The sequence below is a fragment of the Panthera leo genome, chromosome C2, assembly GCF_018350215.1.
Source record: "Panthera leo isolate Ple1 chromosome C2, P.leo_Ple1_pat1.1, whole genome shotgun sequence".
NCBI classification, from domain to species: domain Eukaryota; kingdom Metazoa; phylum Chordata; class Mammalia; order Carnivora; family Felidae; genus Panthera; species Panthera leo.
Genome location: NC_056687.1, coordinates 58,466,355 through 58,484,439, shown reverse-complemented (window position 1 = coordinate 58,484,439; position 18,085 = coordinate 58,466,355). Strand labels below are relative to the sequence as shown.

The 18,085-nt window shown below is 36.2% G+C and overlaps 1 protein-coding gene across 9 annotated transcripts in view; it reads left to right on the top strand.

The window, feature by feature from the left end:
* Nucleotides 1-18,085, top strand: part of SLC9C1 (solute carrier family 9 member C1) — a 108,531-nt gene that overhangs the window by 25,926 nt on the left and 64,520 nt on the right. For 6 of the 9 annotated variants that reach the window (XM_042956104.1, XM_042956106.1, XM_042956101.1 and 3 more), the window contains 4 exons: nucleotides 2,179-2,304; nucleotides 6,969-7,130; nucleotides 11,811-11,910; nucleotides 17,475-17,618. In XM_042956104.1, the coding sequence (XP_042812038.1) occupies nucleotides 2,179-2,304; nucleotides 6,969-7,130; nucleotides 11,811-11,910; nucleotides 17,475-17,618 (532 nt within the window). The remainder of the gene's footprint in view (nucleotides 1-2,178; nucleotides 2,305-6,968; nucleotides 7,131-11,810; nucleotides 11,911-17,474; nucleotides 17,619-18,085) is intronic. The other 3 variants (XM_042956108.1, XM_042956107.1, XM_042956105.1) reach the window with 2 other exon arrangements.

Genomic DNA, 18,085 nt, shown 5'->3' with positions numbered 1-18,085 from the left:
TGATGTAACACACACACACACATACACACTTCTCATTTTATGACCATTATAGGGGGAGAAGCTACTGGAGGGAAGTAGAAATAGAATAGAGGAGACACATCAATCTACCTAAATGAATAAAGGAAAGCCAATTCTTAAATCAAAGAGATTAAGATTGTGAGGTAAGAGTTTTGGTGCTTGGGTGGCTTAGTCGGTTAAGCGTCAGACTTCGGCTCAGGTCATAATCTCAAAGTTGGCCAGGCTCTGTGCTGACAGTTCAGAGCCTGGAGCCTGCCTCGGATTCTGTGTCTCCCTCTTTTTCTCCCCCTCCCCCACTCATGCTCTGTTTCTGTCTCTCTCTCAAGAATAAATAACATTAAACAAAATGGTTTAATTAAAAAAGAAAAACAGAAAGGAGAGGAGGCCCCAGCGTCTATCCCCCAGCCCTGCCTCTATGGGACTCTGTCAGTGCCCGCCCCTTTTCCACTCACAGGACTTAGTGAAGTTTTGTGCTACCTGACAGCATTACATACTTCTTTCAACTTTATAATCTTATAATCTGGTTAGTAATCCAGTGATTGCCTGGCCTATCATTGTTGAATGTAAATTATTGGGTTATCTTCCAAAGTTATGCTCATACGTTTTGGCCATCTTGCCGTGACTTTTGGAATATTGTTTTTCTCCTCACTTTGTAGTTTTTAAAAAAATAAAAATAAAGTACTTTTCTCTTGGCAACATTTTTGCCTGAGTTGACAAAGCAAGATTTTTATATTTGTTTTCTTTTACTCCCACACACCTACAAAATCTGCCTATGCTTATGAGTGCATGAGTACCTTCACACCGTCTTGAGCTTTCGATGGTCTGTTGACTCTCATGCCCCCATGTCAGTTGTGTATTTTCACATATTTACAATTTGTTACAGTTCTATTTTCCAAGTTGGAATAATTACATAACAGTACCAGTTAGTTTTTTCTCAGTAAAGAACAACTCTGAGTTTCAACAACTGAGTAAGAAAAAACACAGTGCCTTCAAACAACAGTTATTTATTATTTTTTGTGAGTCTGGCAGTTGTGATGATACGGCCTGGGCTCACTAATGAATCTACAGTCAGATGGAAGATCATCCAGGAGCTAAGTGATCAAGGATGGACCCTTGGAAAAATCCACCTTTCTTCCACATATTTTCACAATCCTCCAGGAGCACAGCCAGGGGACATTATAGTGGTGGTGGCAGAGGTACCCGAGATAGGAAGCAAAAATCCTTCCCAAGCCTCTGCTTGCATCAAGTCTCATAACAGAACAGACTGGATCTCTTAGAGGAGAGAAACTGTAGTTTTACAGGAAAGGGCATGGATGCATAACGAGGTGAAGAATTAGACCATCAGTGCACTTCCCCTCCACAAGAACACACTGCCTTGACTTGACTTGTCTTGCAACAGCATACTTAGTGTGTTAGGTTGTGATCATAGAATGGTTGGGTCATGAAATAACATTTCCTTCCTACAGACATCTAGAAAGTCATTAAAGATGCTCAAAGTTACAGTTTTGCCACTACAGGCATATTTAATAGAGAAAAATGATCATTGATCGCTAAACTTAGAGTATCACCACAAGTGGAGGGAAATTAGGATGGGAGTACATAATATGAGGGTGCTTTCCATTTCATAGAGCTTAATCTCTAAAACCTTTGACAGGAATGTATGGAAAAGTCAGAGAATTTCTAATCATAGTGAGATTATCTTGACAATTGCATGAATACTTTGCTTAGGCACCATATTATAAAGCTTGGCTTATGAATTTCCTTTATCCCTCTGTCATTGTTCCCTATCTTGCCTTAAATATATAATGTGTATTTATATTGACTAAATCACCAAATTAAAAAAATAATGAACTTCATGTTTTCATCTGGGCTTTAAAACAAGCAATAACAGCTCTAGCTTATTATCTTAGTTAAATAAACCATACTCAACCACAATAAATTTGATTCCTAATTATGGAAGTCTAGACTTAACTTAAAGTTGATATATAATTAAATTTCCTTGAAGGGAGTTTTCAAATATGACTAAAGTCTGTTTAAGTATATGGGAAAAGTATGTGATATAAATCGATAGATAAGAATATACTTCTACTTGCTAATAAAAGTTTAATCTTTAATATTGATGATTTTCTTTAGTGAAACAAAATATTTTCTTTTCCATAGGTCTTTCTAGAAGCCTCACCAATTTAATTAATGGAGAAAGTCTGATGACCTCTATAATGTCTTTGATTATGTTTAATAGTATTGATGATATTAATGGCAACCTACAAAAGGGGAACAATTCATTAGGTAAGGACCTATTTTTTTCCCTAAATTTCTTAAAATTAGAATCTTGTATTTTCTAAAAGCTGACATGGATATTGTAATCTTTTACCATAATTTATGCTTGTACAAATATAATCGTGTGAGCATTAGTATAATGATTTACCCTTTACAAGCACTACCACATATTTCTTATTTAATATTTGTTGTGGTTTTATTGTGAGACTCGGTTGAGACTTTTCATGAGGACGCTTATAGGGGAAGCATTCTACAGACCTAGGCTGAGTCCAAATGCTCAACAACAAGAACATGAGAGATGTTGTTTTCTATGAGTTGAAGATGAACTTGGAAGACAAGCTAGGCAGTGCACCTGCTGGTGGTGAGAGGGATGCAGCCGTTGCCCTTGGCTTCACTGGGGCACCATGGAAAGCTGTCAGCTTAAAGAGCAAGTGTGAGTGACATGGCCATCTTCAGGGCCTGAGAACAGGGCTTTAAGCAGAGAGATTGCAAGGCCTTCATGAGTTCATTTACCACATTCAGAAAACCCTGAACCTAAGTATCGTTGATTACTCTATCATATGTCTGTGTATTTTATATATATAATGAATGATACATGCACACTATGATGAATGATTATAAAATATATAGATGTGTAATTATCACTCAGGACAAGAAATATAGTGTCACCAGCAATCCCAGAACCATCTTATATGCCCCTCCCTGATCAAAACCCCATACCCTCTTCCTGCAACAGTGGTTCTCAGAGGATAGTCACTATCTTGGGCAGGGCGGCAGGAGAGGGTGTCCACAGGACACTTTAAGGATGTCTATGAAGTCAAATATTTTCAAAGTAATATTAAGAAGTTATTTACTTTTTTTAGTGTGCTGCTATTTGCACCGATTTTGGAAAAGTGATGATTAGAGTCTCCTGGAGAAAATTCTTGACGTATACTATTCCACTCACTGGATGTCTTTTGTGCCCTAAGTCCTTCTGTGGCATTATCTCATTTCACCCTTCTATCGTCCTGAAAAAAGAGCATTTAAGGGGTGCTTCCAGACTACATTCTAGTGCATCAAAGGGGTCTTTAAGATGACAAATAATACGTTATATTGGAGCCAGATCCTTCTACTACCCCCTTGCCCCAGCAATTAAGTATATCTCAAATTACTTTTCTAATCACTCAGGAAGAGGAAGTTTTAGCTATATGTAGTGGCTTTCATGGTCCCTGGAAACTACCTCACTGTTGGGCAGCCAATGTTCCTGTTTACCTCTCTTCTGACCCATCTTTGCCTTACATCTTCATAATCAATGCCTAAAACTAGGAATTAAAGATTATTTTTTTCTGAATAACACACATTCTAGGGATCATCACCCCTCTCATGTCTTCCTCAAGGGAGCTCGTCCACATGGTGGACAGTTACCCTACTTGGGCATCAGGAGAACCCACCTTTAGCCTTGCTCTATATCCAGTTAGCTTACCCAGGCCATGGCAACTTGGAACATCTGTGGTGAACCTGGAAACCCAATTTAGCACAGGAAGGTACATCTTCTTTAAGTGCTTCATATGTTCCATCTGTGGTATGTGAGAAAGTCTAACTACCATAGACATTCAACCTCTTCCAAAATCCAGACCACACAAGCAAGTGATATAATATGTCACTCAGAGAGTTTTTACCATAAGACCTCCTGCAGATAGGGCTTTCCTGAAGAAGACCAGGGTGAGCAACACAGAGAGGTCTATGTTCAGAAACATCTTAAAAACTCAAGGACCACTCTTGGGGGAAACTGAAAAATGCAGAGAGGTATCATCATACGTGCTGGTTGGAAGGATCCATGCCCAGGCCCAAACTTGGTCCAATATTCTACTAAGCTCCATTTAAGATAGTAAATATTGACCACAGAATGTCAGAGAACCTTATCAGAGTTGACATCTACAGTCTAATCGAGAGAATATTTTTTATATTCACTGGCAAGTCAAAAGAATATAGGGGGGTACTGATATGGAAATTCATTCATTAACCCATTCATTCATTCATTAATACAACAATTATTTATTGATATGTACTATGTGACAGTTCCTATTCTAGGCCTTAGTGCTTCAACCATGAACATAATAGTCCCTGCTTTCACAGAGTTTGCTTCATAATTTTGATAATAATTAATGGAATAGAATTTTGTGTTTAGGTTTCAGAGGAGTAAAAACTATAAGTAGTCACTCTACAATAATAAAAACTCTGCTGAAGGAGGAAGAGAACAGTGAACTTATTCCCTCAGCCCTTAGGAGTTTCTCTGAATTTTTAACAGCGTTGAAAGAAAAATTTCCTTTAAGAAAAAAGATGTATGACAAGATTTGCTGATATTTCATTTATACCAATTGACAAAATAGTGAATCAATAATTTTTGGATAACTCAGATAATAATTATTATCTTTAAAAACTCATGCAATTATTTAAACACTGTTGCTCTGTCTTTTGAAGTTAGCGCATATTTCATAAAGAGAAAAATTAAGAAGAGTTACTGTACTTAGAGGTCTGTCTTTTCCAATTTGCATAGGAGTTTAAAAAATTTGTAAGAAATATTGGATTTGCTTTGAGGTTTTTCCCAGTCTAATAATTACATTCAGTAAACATTTTCCTGATTAGAAACTATTTTCCTTTCTTAAAAAAGAAACTGGGGTGGGGGGGCGCCTGGGTGGCTCAGTCAGTTAAGCGTCCAACTTCGGCTCAGGTCACAATCTCCCGGTCCGTGAGTTCGAGCCCCGCGTCGGGCTCTGTGCTGACCGCTCAGAGCCTGGAGCCTGTTTCAGATTCTGTGTTTCCCTCTCTCTCTGACCCTCCCCTGTTCATGCTCTGTCTCTCTCTGTCTCAAAAATAAATAAACGTTAAAAAAACTTAAAAAAAAAAAAAGAAAGAAACTGGGGTGCTTGGGTGGCTCAGTCAGTTAGTCATCTGACTTCGGCTCAGGTCATGATCCCACAGGTAGGTTCCTGAGTTCAAGCCATGCTTCAGGCTCTGTGCTGACAGCTCAGAGCCTAGAGCCTGCTTCAGATTCTGTGTCTCCATCTCTCTCTTCCCCTCCCCCACTCACACTCTGTCTGTCTCTCTTTCTCTCTCTCAGAAATAAACATTAAAAAGAGAAGAAGAAAGCAACTTTCTTCTTTTTTGTTTATTTATTTTATTTTGAGAGAGAGTGCAAGCATGTACCTGCATGCCTGTGGGTACAAGTGGGGGAGGGGCAGAGAGAGAGGGAAACAAATAATCCCAAGCAGGATCCAAGCTGTCAGCACAGAACCTGACATGGGGCTCGAACTCTTGAACCATGAGATCATGGCCTGAGCCCAAATCAAAAGTTGGACACTTAACTGACCGAATCACCCAGGCACCTCAAAAAAGAAAGCAACCTTCAAATTGGGTCTTCTAACTCCCATTCCCTGCATCCTTCTGAAACCAGAGTCGACCTCCATTCTTTGTTTCAGTTGTAGGAGGTACTAGACTCCCCAGATTGCCATTACGGGTAACCCCATGCCTTGAACAGGTATGACCTAGAAGGCCATTCCTGAAACTCCCCTTCCATGTTCATACTATCCCTACAGATGCTACATCTTTCCACTTAGCAGACCTAGAAACATGGGTACAGGACTAGGTAAGAAGGAATCTAAATTGTCTCAGCACTCTGAGCAGTGTGCTCTCCCATAGTGGACGTTTATAAATGGGACTCATAAAAGATTTTTTTCTCTTTCATTTTGCCACCTCAGAACACAGTTCAAGATTTACTTATTCTCAAATTTAGTCTCACTTTTTGTTGTGGTTGCTCTATTTTCTGTTGGCCATTCTTTGTTTTCATTTCGTTCTTGCTCTCCACCTATTCTGTTGCAGTTGACCCTTCTGCTTTCCTGACCCCAGGACCTGCTTTTATCTGTGATTCAAATTCTATTCCTCTGTTCCTCACCCTGTAAAAGTGGGGGGATTTTCTCACCCACTGGCATGCCTGATTCCAGCAACCAAGGCCATCAAGGGCTTAGGCTTCCTGTTTTCCTGGGAAGGACGTCATAACGATTGTGGAAAGAAATTTGGCAAAATATGACAATATCAGTAAAGGAGCAACTATTCTTTAGTGCAAATTCCACTTCTGGAGCCTAAGGAAGTAATCAGAGAAGTACAAAAAACCATGTGCAGAAATATACACAATATACAATGCAGCATTTTATCAGGGAAAAAACTGGAAGCAAATGAAATACTCAACAATAAGGAACCAATCAGTTGCTTTGACAAGCCACAACAATACAGGAGATTCACTAAGCTGGGACCCAGAGGCATTCCTTTTCTGTATTTCCTGTGTGTATCATGTTAGATATAGAATATAAGTTCCAAGAGTTTGGGGACTTTCTACTTCTTATTCATTACTGTATCTCCAAAATTTATTACACTGTTTGGCACTGAATAAATGTATATTTCTTACTGGGGATCAAAAGAAGCTCTTTAATGAAACTGACTGAATTTTGCCAACTTGTATGGCTCTCAGCATTTGAATAGAAACTCTTTCAATGTAGGAATAAGAAAATGCCATACATCTACCCCAATGGCTAGTTTTAAAGATAGGAACAAAAAGAAAAGTTGACCCAGATTATCACTTAAAGTTAAGATCAAGTAAGCTCTATTAACTATTTTCTGTTTGTTCCCCTTTCTTTCAGTTTTTGACATCCTATTTGAAATTTGGTCTTATTTTCTAGCAAGTTTCTTATTTGGAATTCTGAGTTCAAAACTGATCCAATTGTGGATGGCTACTGTTTTTGGTGATGATGTCAATCACATAAGTCTCAGCTTGTCAATTCTGTACCTCGTCTTTTTTATTTGTAAGTCTGGGGCCTATGCCTAAAATTAAATGACACAAAAAAACTCAATACAAAGATACGGGAAGATACATACCAGGCAAAGTTGGTAAAATAAACCATTCAACTTATCTGGAGGAATGTTTTTTTAAAATAACCTATCAGAATTGATAAAAATATTAGTATCTATACAACAGAAATCAATGTGTCAAGATATATAAAGTAAATGCCAGTATAAAAGACAAAGGAATTTGACAAAATCACAATTTCGATGAGATACTTTATCATGCCTTTCCCAGATAATTTCATAACCAATTGAACAAAAAATAATTATGGCTATAAAAAGATATAAATAAACACTTAAGTGTTTGGTTTATAAGATATACAGTCTTATCTTCCCAAACCAAATACATATCCTTTACATATATACCTGTAGACCATTTACGGAAATGAACTAGACTCGAAGAGCATTTTAATAAAATCCCAAATATTGTTCAATCACAATGCAATTATAATTTACTAATTACAAAAGGAGGGTCTTTAAAATAGTCATTCTAACAGCCTGAAATTAAATATACTTTTCTGGACAGCTTTTAGATCAAAAAGGAAATCAAAATAGAAGTTTCATATCAAGTAAGTCTAAATATTAGAAAATCTATCAATATTATTAATCCCTTTGCCACCATTTCTTCCTCACAGGAGTATGGTAGTTATTAGTCATTCATCATATTACTGTTTTCTGATGCAGCCTCAGAATCTCATTCAACCCTGCTCTTCAAGACAGCCCTGCAAAGGACTTGGAGTTAGCATGTGCAGTAAATATAGTAAAACCTTGGTTTGTGAACATAATTCTTTCCAGAAACGTGCTTGTAATCCACAGCACTTTGTTTATCAAAGTGAATTTCAAGAACCATTCGCCCAGTTGTGATCACATGGTGTTTGGTGTCGCATACTACTTGTATGGCAAGACATCACTTGTTTATCAAGTTAAAATTTATTAGAAATGTTTGCTCATTTTGTGGAACACTCACAGAACAAGTTATTCACAATCCAAGGTTTTACTCTAATACCTAGTTATCTAGTTACCAACTTATACTGTGCACTTTCATTTACATTTAGGAGTAAAACAGTTGCCTATTCTCATATTGATGATTTAAAGTAGTTCTGGAAGCTTTAGCTAATGCAATAAGAAAAAAAAAAAAGAAAGACATTTATCCATAATTTTAAAAGAGAAAATGATGTCATTAGTGACAACATTTTAAATTACATAGAAAACTCAAAAGAATTAATTAGTAAACTAAGCCCAAAAGGCTTTTTAATAGCTTGATATAAGATAAATATACAAAAAAAATCGTGTTCTTATAAGCCAGCAGTAGTTAGAAAATATAATGAAAATTTGATACTCGTTACATTGGCAAAAACTTATAAAATATAAAGGAATAAACTTAAGAAGTTTGAGTCTAAACATGGAAAATTATAAGAGTTTACTGAGAAATATAAAATTGGAATAAACTGAAACAGAGAAAATCTTTTTAGAATTGCTAGACTAACAAGAGTCATTATTTTCATGTCTGAGGAAGGAAAGGTAGAATATAGGATCTTGAGGCTTCCTAACTAATCAGGAGATTAAAGCCAATTATAACCAAGTGAGTTTATAGAATCATATTAATGAATTAATAGACATCTAGGGAACAGCCAGTACAGATACATTCATCACGTACTACTTTAATTGTGGATACCTAAATTTCTACAAAAATATATTCCAGAAAATATAATTTTTCTCTAACATTAATTAGTAAGTGAGCATAGCCTCAAGGTTAAGGGTTATACCCCCCAAAATAATTATAAACTTTTAGAGCTAAAATGTCTCTATAAATATTTTAGAAAGAAAACTTCTAGGACAGAATTTCCTGAAAACAAGGTACAGAGGAAATATAAATCTAATGTAAAAGGACTTTCACTCCAACCTGGCTTAATGTTCATATTATTAGTATCTTCAAGATATTCCCTATAAATATTTTCCAGGTGTCACTGTTACCTAATAAATTACAATAACTAGTCCAGGACTTGATCTCCTCAAAGTGCCCATGTCCACATTTTCCTCTTCTTTTATAATTCAAAACTGACTAACCAAAGTGTTAGTTCCTGGCTTAAGGTACCATTTCTAGCCAGGACTAAACTAAAGAATATAAAACTTGTAATTTTCCATCTCTGGAAGGGAAAGACTCGGTAGTGTGATAATGATACCAATTTCATAAAATTAAAATGTATTACAGTCCGAATTAAATAATAGAAATTTGAGGGGGGGGTTGAAATTTTACAAAACAATTTGAAATATCATCTGGAAATACTAAATGTGAGAATAGACAAGATAGCTTAAAAAAAAAAGTGGAGGGGCGCCTGGGTGGCGCAGTCGGTTAAGCGTCCGACTTCAGCCAGGTCACGATCTCGCGGTCTGTGAGTTCGAGCCCCGCGTCGGGCTCTGGGCTGATGGCTCGGAGCCTGGAGCCTGTTTCCGATTCTGTGTCTCCCTCTCTCTCTGCCCCTCCCCCGTTCATGCTCTGTCTCTCTCTGTCCCAAAAATAAATAAAAAACGTTGAAAAAAAAAAAAAAAAAAAAAAAAGTGGAGAACTTTCTCTATTAGGTAGGTATTAAATATTTAACAAGCCACCAGTAATTAAAATACAACTGTTGTAACAAAGTAATGTAAAGTAAGCCAAAGAGATGGAAGGGAAAATAACTGATCCAAATACACCTGGCAATTGACAAGTAATGGCAATATGATAAAGGTGGAATATCCACAATACTCTTTACTATTAAAACAAATTTTAATTTTAATTTTTATTTTTATTTATTAACTAGAACAGAGTCTGCTAAACAGTAAGTGGAAAAAAGAAACTAGTTACAGAACTCTATTACTGTACAATCTCATTATAGCTTTTTTTACTGTGTGACTTTGTGTGCATGTATGCTTGATGTATGCCATGGTGAGTGTTCACTGGGAACTCACTCCACTGCTCTCAAAGATCTTGATCCAATTATCTTAAATTCCCAGTTCTTTAGCCTCTGAGCACCCAAAGATCTATCTCCTCATGATTTCTGAAAAATTTTGTAGGTTAGCTCCTCATGATCTCTGCTACCTCCTTTTAAATATATAGATGTTTTTGGTTCTTAGTAAATTTTACTGAAGATGGGGACAAGGAAGCTCATAAGGGAAGTTACATTATGTAATTCATGATTTTATAAAACCTGATAGCTACCTTTAATCTCACTTTTCCACGTTTCCTGCTTAATTTTTACCACTTGTGTCCAGTATTGTAATTCAGCAAGTATCCTTTAATACTTGAAGCTCCTTTTTGGGTCTCATTCTCTATTCTCAACTAGCTTATCAAATTATTTCTTCTGAGAAAATGTAGTCCTCTCCATTATAGAAATTCCAATAAATTTTCTGTTAAAATTATACCTATCCTGCTTGACTTAGAGTGGGCCTATGTGTTAATAAACCCATCGTAAGTTGAAAATTTCGTAAGTCAAAAATGCATTTAGTATATCTAACCTACTGAACATCATAGCTCAGCCCAGTCTACCTTAAACCTGCTCAGAACATTTACATTAGTCTACAGATGGGCAAATCATCTCACACAAAGTCTATTCTATGATAAAGTAGATCTCATGTAATTTATTGAGTGCTGACTCAAAGAGAAAACCAGAATGGTTGTAAGTGTATTGGTTGTTCGCCCTCATGATCGCCTGGCTGATTGGGAGCTGCAGCTCACTGCCACTGCCCAGCATCACAAGAGGTTATGCTAGACTGAGAAAAAAAAATCAATATTCAAAATTTGAAGTACCATTTCTACTGGATGCATACTACTTTCACACCATTGTAAAGTCAAAAAATTGTAAGTCAAACTTGCATAAGTTGGGGATGATCTGGACCTGAAGCCTGGGTCATTGAATTATGGGTCCTCTTTAAAAAAAATTAAAATTAAAAAAAAATACACACACACACACACACACACACACACACACACATATATATATATATATATAATCTCTATACTGTACCATATTATTTGGATTTTTTACATTGATAATATGCTACTTTCATATTGCAAGGGGGAATATAACTCTGCTACAGCTACTTTTAAGAATATTCCAGTTTTTCATGCTTTTCATTCTCACACAGTAAATGCACCCAAACAAAATTAAACTGGGGAAGTATATCCTTATTGGGTTTCTACCAGTTTGACTCCCTTAGTCCTGCCACAAAGTCAAACCATTTCTATCTCCTACTGTCTCCCAAGAAAGACAGCATATGAAGTGGGCTAGTCCAAAAAACCCATTTGCTCACTTCCATTTTATCCCTCCAGAGCCCCTCTAAAAACATGACTCCTGTAGAGGGTGCTTTGGCTGCACGAGAACACAGTAAAAGAGTTTTATGAGCTTCAAATTGTTGGCAATGATCTGAAGCCAAAACTGTGCAAGAATGTTAGACGCCACAATACAGTTGGGTGTGAATCTGAGGAGGAAGAAGGACAATAGGTGGTGGTAATAACCTGCAATATAATCCAGTTGAAACCAAGTAGGGTAGCCTCTCTATAAAGTTACTATACTATCAAGATATCTGATATTTTCATCTTGAGCAAAATTTGTACCACTGTTGATCTTAAATTAATACTTTATATTTATTTCTTTTTAAAATAGGTGAACTAGTTGGAATGTCTGGAATATTTACCCTGGCCATTATGGGACTTTTTTTAAATTCTACCAGTTTTAAACCAGGAGTTGAAGCACTTCTTCTAGAGTGAGTAGCTAGCATATTTTCATATTTTTTCATGCATTGGCCGCTATAATATTGTAATAATAGCTATATCTATATCTACATATCTATCAAAGTAAGATATTGACTTGAAAACTACTCAATAAAAACCTTTCCTAGAAACTCTATTGCTTGTGTCTTCTAATCCTCTAATTTTAGGCAAAATTTGTAACCTTACCTGAGTTCATGTTGGCTCTATTTTCCCCCTAATTCTCTCAAGTCTCTGAACATCTACTCGGTAATTCCCAGTATAATCCCACTAGACAAGGCGAGGACTAAGGTAAGGCAAGCGAGACACTCATCACAGGCACAAAATTTAAGAAGGTGCCAAAAGACTCAGTAATCAAGATAAATAATCTTTTAATGCAATACTTTTTGGGGGCGCCTGGGTGGCTCAGTCAGTTAAGCGTCTTTCTTCGGCTCAAGTCATGATCTCAGAGTTCATGGGTCCAAGCCCTGTGTCTGATCTGTGCTGACAGCTCAGAGCCTGGAGCCTGCTTCAGATTCTGTGTCCACCTCTCTCTCTGCCCCTCCCCTGCTCACAATCTGTCTCTCTTTCTCAAAAATAAATAAACATTTTTTAAAAATTTTAATTAAATTTTAATGCATTATTTTTGAAAAAAAAGAAATTAATGCAAAAAAACCCTGGTGAAAATGTAAACATTTTAAAGAAATATTAGAACAAGACTACTGATAGTTCCTTTTGCTTCAAGCTCCAATATGGCTCAGCCTGGCGCTGCTGCTAGAAGACCAATATTTTAAGGACAATGAAGAGATGGCATGCAAAGCAAATTAAAAGATAAAGCTAGAGCATTTGAAGAGGATTGGCAGTGTTATAAAAGAAAATATGGCCATATGTACAAATTTACAAATTGTGCCCTGCTCAAGGGCATCCAGCTTAGGGGAGAGTGGAATTTGTGCCAGCCTGCTAGAAGGGTGCTTTCTGTAATGATACAACACACAGGCTGAGAACTTGACTTAACTCGCACAATGACAACATAGAGTAAAAGAGGCCCTGAACATAATCAATGATTTTTGGAGTTTTGCAGGATGTTATAGAAGATAGAATAAACTCAGAAGTCAGAAGTTTGAAAGTATAGAATCTTAATAGAATTTTGGAACTCTTTACTGAAATTTCATGTCAATTACAAAGGAAGCCAATTGTACCAACACCTAGCCAGAATTACTTGGGCCACAATTAATTATTGTAGGAAGAAATAAAAATGTTACATGTTTTAAATCTGATTTTGGGAAGTGATTCTGAAGTCTCCCTTCACCTTTTTGCTCTAACTAAATGCTGGATCTCCCCTGAAGGCATTTACTCCCTTGCTTCCTTTAGAAGTTGTTTTTCTCACCCACATCCTGGGTACTACTGAGCCTAGAGTTGAGGCTGGTGATCTTTCTATACCTTAAAGTCATTTCTAGATCATACTTTCTCATTCTTCCCGAGAAGAACCCAGTTTTGAAGCTCATGCCATCAGATTTTACTATCTGCCACTCTCTTGACTGTAGTTATGTCTAGATCCCTGAATCACACTCTCCATTTCGTGAAGATATTGACCGTCCTCTCACTGTGACTCTCCAGCACCATTACCCCATCACCATTCTCAGTGATTTCAGTTAATACCCACACAGTTGATCCTTCTATTCCACCTTTCAGTTCCTGGACCTCCTCTCTTCCTATGAGCCTGTTCAGCCCCCTGCTTCAGCCACCCACGTACATGGTCATATAAATGAGCACATCATAATCTCAATGTTAAGAATCTTACTGTCAAAAATATGACATGTGTCAGGTCCTACTCTCCAAGACAGTAAAAACCTAAGATGACAATAGCAAATCCTCCTATATTCTACAACAATCTGCTGCAGGGCCTTGCGACACTCCAAGACAAGGGGATCATCATCTCCCATGTTTTCAGCTTACAGCCTCTAGGACCCAGATTTGAACAGTTCTGCAAATAGGCTGACACTACACTGTGTCAATCTTATGACCTTTTACTGATCTTCATCCACCTCACTTCCTTCTTACCCAAATCATTTCTTTTGTTTAAAACCACCTAATAACTTCTCATCTCTTTTGGTAATAGGTAAAGTCTTTTTAAAAATTTTTTTATTTGTTTTTTTTTTTACCTTTTTAAAATTAATTTTCAAAATTTAAATCCCAGTTAGTTAACATGTAGTGTAATAATGGTTTCAGGAGTAGAATTTAGTGATTCATCACTTACATATAACACCCAGTGCTCATCCCAACAAGTGCCCTTCTTAATATCCATCATCCATTTAGCCCATTCCCCTACCCAACACTTGAGAGCAACCCTCAGTTTGTTCTCTGTACTTAAGAGTCTTTAATGGTTTGTCTCTCTCTCTGTTTTAATCTTATTTTTGCTTTTCTTCCCCTATGTTCATCTATTTTGTTTCTTAAATTCCCCATATGAATAAAATAATATTTTTATTTGTCTTTCTCTGACTGACTTCTTTCACTTAACATTATACACTCTAGTTCCATCCACATTGTTGCAAATGGCAAGATTTCATTATTTTTGATTGCTGAGTAATAATCCATTGTACATATATACCACTATTTCTTTGTCCATTCATCAGTAGATGGACATTTGGGCTCTTTCTACAATTTGACTATTGTTGATAATACTGCTGTAAACATTGGGGTGCATGTGCCCCTTTGAATAAGCATTTTTATATCCTTTGGATAAATACCTAGTAGTACAATTGTTGGTTTGTTGGATAGTTCTACTTTTAATTTTTGAGGAATCTCCATACTGTTTTCCAGGGTGGCTACACCAGTTTGCATTCCATGAACAGTGGTAGAATAGGTGGATAAAGGTGTCCTCTTTATCCTCATCCTTGCCAACATCTGTTGCTGCCTGAGTTACTTGTAGCCATTCTGACAGGTGTGAGGTAGTATCTCATCGTGGTTTTGATTTCTATTTGCTGATGAAGGATGAGCATTTTTTCATGTGTCTGTTAGCCATCTGGATGTCTTCTTTGGAAAAGTGTCTATTCATATCTTATGCCCATTTCTTCACTGGGTTATTTGGCTTTTTGGGTGTTGAGTTTGATAAGTTCTTTATAGATTTTGGATACTAACCCTTTATCTGATATGTCATTTGAAAATATCTTCTCTCATTCTCTTGGTTGCCTCTTAGTTTTGCTGATTGTTTCCTTCACTGTGCAAAAGCTTTTTATCTTGATGAGGTTCCAATAGTTCATTTTTGCTTTTGTTTCCCTTGCCTCCAGAGACATGTCAAGTAAGAAGTTGCTGCAGCTAAGGTCAAAAAGGTTCTTATCTGCTTTCTCCTCTAAGATTTTGATGGCTTCTTGTCCTATGTTTAGGTCTTTCATCCATTTTGAGTTTATTTTTGTGTCTGGTGTAAGAGAGTACTCCAGGTTCATTCTTCTGTATGGAGCTGTCCAGTTTTCACAACACTTTTTGCTGAAGAGATTGTCTTTTATCCATTGGATATTATTTCCAGCTTTGTCAAAGATTAGTTGGCAATACATCTGTGGGTCTATTTCTGGGTCCTCTATTCTGTTCCATTGATCTGAGTGTCTGTTTTTTAGCCAGTGCCATACTGTCTTGATGATTACAGTTTTGTAATACAGCTTGAGTCCAGAATTGTGATGCCTCCAGCTTTGTCTTTCTTTTTCAACATTACTTTGGCTATCTGGGGTCTTTTCTGGTTCCATACAAATTTTAGAATTGTTTGTTCTAGCTCTGTGAAGAATGCTGGTGTTATTCTGATAGGGATTGCTTTGAATACATAAGTTGCTTTGCATAGTATCGATATTTTAACAATATTTGTTCTTCCAATCCATGAGCATTGAATATTTTTCCATTTCTTTGTGTCTTCTTCAATTTCTTTCATAAGCTTTCTATAGTTTCAGTGTATAGATTTTTTTACCTCTTTGGTTGGATTTATTCCTAGGTATTTTATGGCTTTTGGTGCAATTGTAAATGGGATTGATCCCTGATTTCTCTTTCTGTTGTTTCATTAATTGGTGTATAGAAATGCAACCGATTTCTGTATGTTAATTTTATATCCTGTGACTTTGCTGAATTTAGGTATCAGTTCTAGCAGTTTCTTGATGGAGTCTTTTGGGTTTTCCACCTAAAGTATCATGTCATCTGCAAAGAGTGAAAGTTTGACTTCCTCCTTGGTGATTTGAATGCTGGTCACAGCCTAGAGTAATTAGCCTAAATTCAGTCATAAAGAAAGTATTTTGAATGTTTTGACTTAACATTTCCTAATATAGGATGTTTTATATTGAATTTTTCTCTAATAATGCCTAGGTATTTGTGGTTCTTAAATATAGTTCAAAACTGAAAATTCTTATTTTTTTAAGTTTATTTATTTATTTTGAGAGAGAAAGAGAGAGTAGAAGGGGCAGAGAGAGAGGGGGAGAGAGAGAGAAAATCCCAAGCAGGCTTTGCACCATCAGTGCACAGCCCAGTGTGGGGCTTGAATTCACAAACCGTGAGATCATGATCTGAGCTGAAGTCAGACGCTTAACTGATTGAGCCACCCAGGCACCCCTGAAAATTCTTATTAATGTAACAGGGAAAGATTTAATTTTTATACTGAATTTGTTTTTTGGCCAATCAGGAGTCCTGGAGAAAAAATAATCATTATCTTTAAAGGGTAGCATATGGTTAAACCAAGCTACCTTCATCTCATAAAATGGTATTCATGTACCCTTCTAATCTTTTCAATTTATTTTTTTATGAATATAATATCGTGACATTGAATACATAAAATTCATAGGATGTACACATGCTCACAAATCCCCAGTGGAAAATCTACAAAGGGCACTCATTAGAATAAAGGATTAATTTACATCTTCCAAGGACTAGCTAGATTTTAGGACAAGCCTTCATCCTATCATTGTGTAAAGCAGACTGGCAGTTTAGTATTTTTTTTAAAGATAAATGATTTTAGCTCTTTCCAATGATACAAGGAGTTCACAATCAGTATTCTCAAGCTACATGAACCATAATGCCCGAATAAATTCTGTCAAATAGTACAACTACAACCAAAACATGTTTTCAAAATCAATCCAAAAGAAAGACACTAATTTACCTGTAGTGTAAACTGATTAAAGTTGCTTTAGAATTATTTATTTACTTGTCTGAGTGCTCCTCTCTTCCCAGTTAAATTATAAGCCCCTTGAGTGTGTAGGTAAATGCATTAATTACCTTTATTTTCTTCTTCTTTTTCTTCTTCTTCTTCTTCTTCTTCTTATTATTATTATTTTAATGTTTCATTTATTTTTGAGGGGGCGCAGACAGAGGGGAGGGAGGATCTGAATCAGGCTCTGCACTGACAGCAATGAGCCCAATAGAGGGCTCAAGCTCACAAGCCATGAGATCATGACTTGAACCAAAACTGGACGTTCAACTGACTGAGCCACCCAGGTGCCCTGTCTTTATGTTTTTGACTAGGCCTAGCACAATGCCTCACATAGATAAGCCTTGTGATAAATGTGTTAGATTAGTTAACTATAATTAACTACATTTTTTTCTGAAAATGCAGATTCTGGAATTGTCTATCATTTGTTGCTTTTCTTATGGTGTTTACCTTCACTGGACTTCTAATTCCTGCACATACATATTTATATATATCATTTTCTGATATATATTATTCATTAAATATCTATTTCACACTTATTGTTTTAAGGTAAGAATTTCATTTGAATTTTTCTATTTATAAGGCATTGACTAAACCCAAAGAGATTTTTTAAATAGAAATGTTTCATGCCTTAGCATGAATATGAAGAATTGCCTTTTAAACTTGCCAAGGAATCACTAGCAAATTAGTGTTTTAGTGTTTTTTGTAACTGTATTAATTCCGGTTTTAACTGAATTTCAAAGCAATCTAAGCACTTTATAAAATTTTTGATAATTAGAAGGAAAAAAACCTTTCATAATTTTACTACCTAGAGACAACTGCTATTAACATTTGGTATATTTCATCCAATGTTATTTTTCCGATGAGGTTTCATAAAGTTCAACACTGATCTTAAATAAAAATTCTATGTTGCTTTAGTTTGCCTAATATTATATAACAAATAATTTCCTGTTGTGATTAAATTATAGTTAGAAATAGCTTTTTAACAATCATAAGAATATCTTCTTTGTAAATGT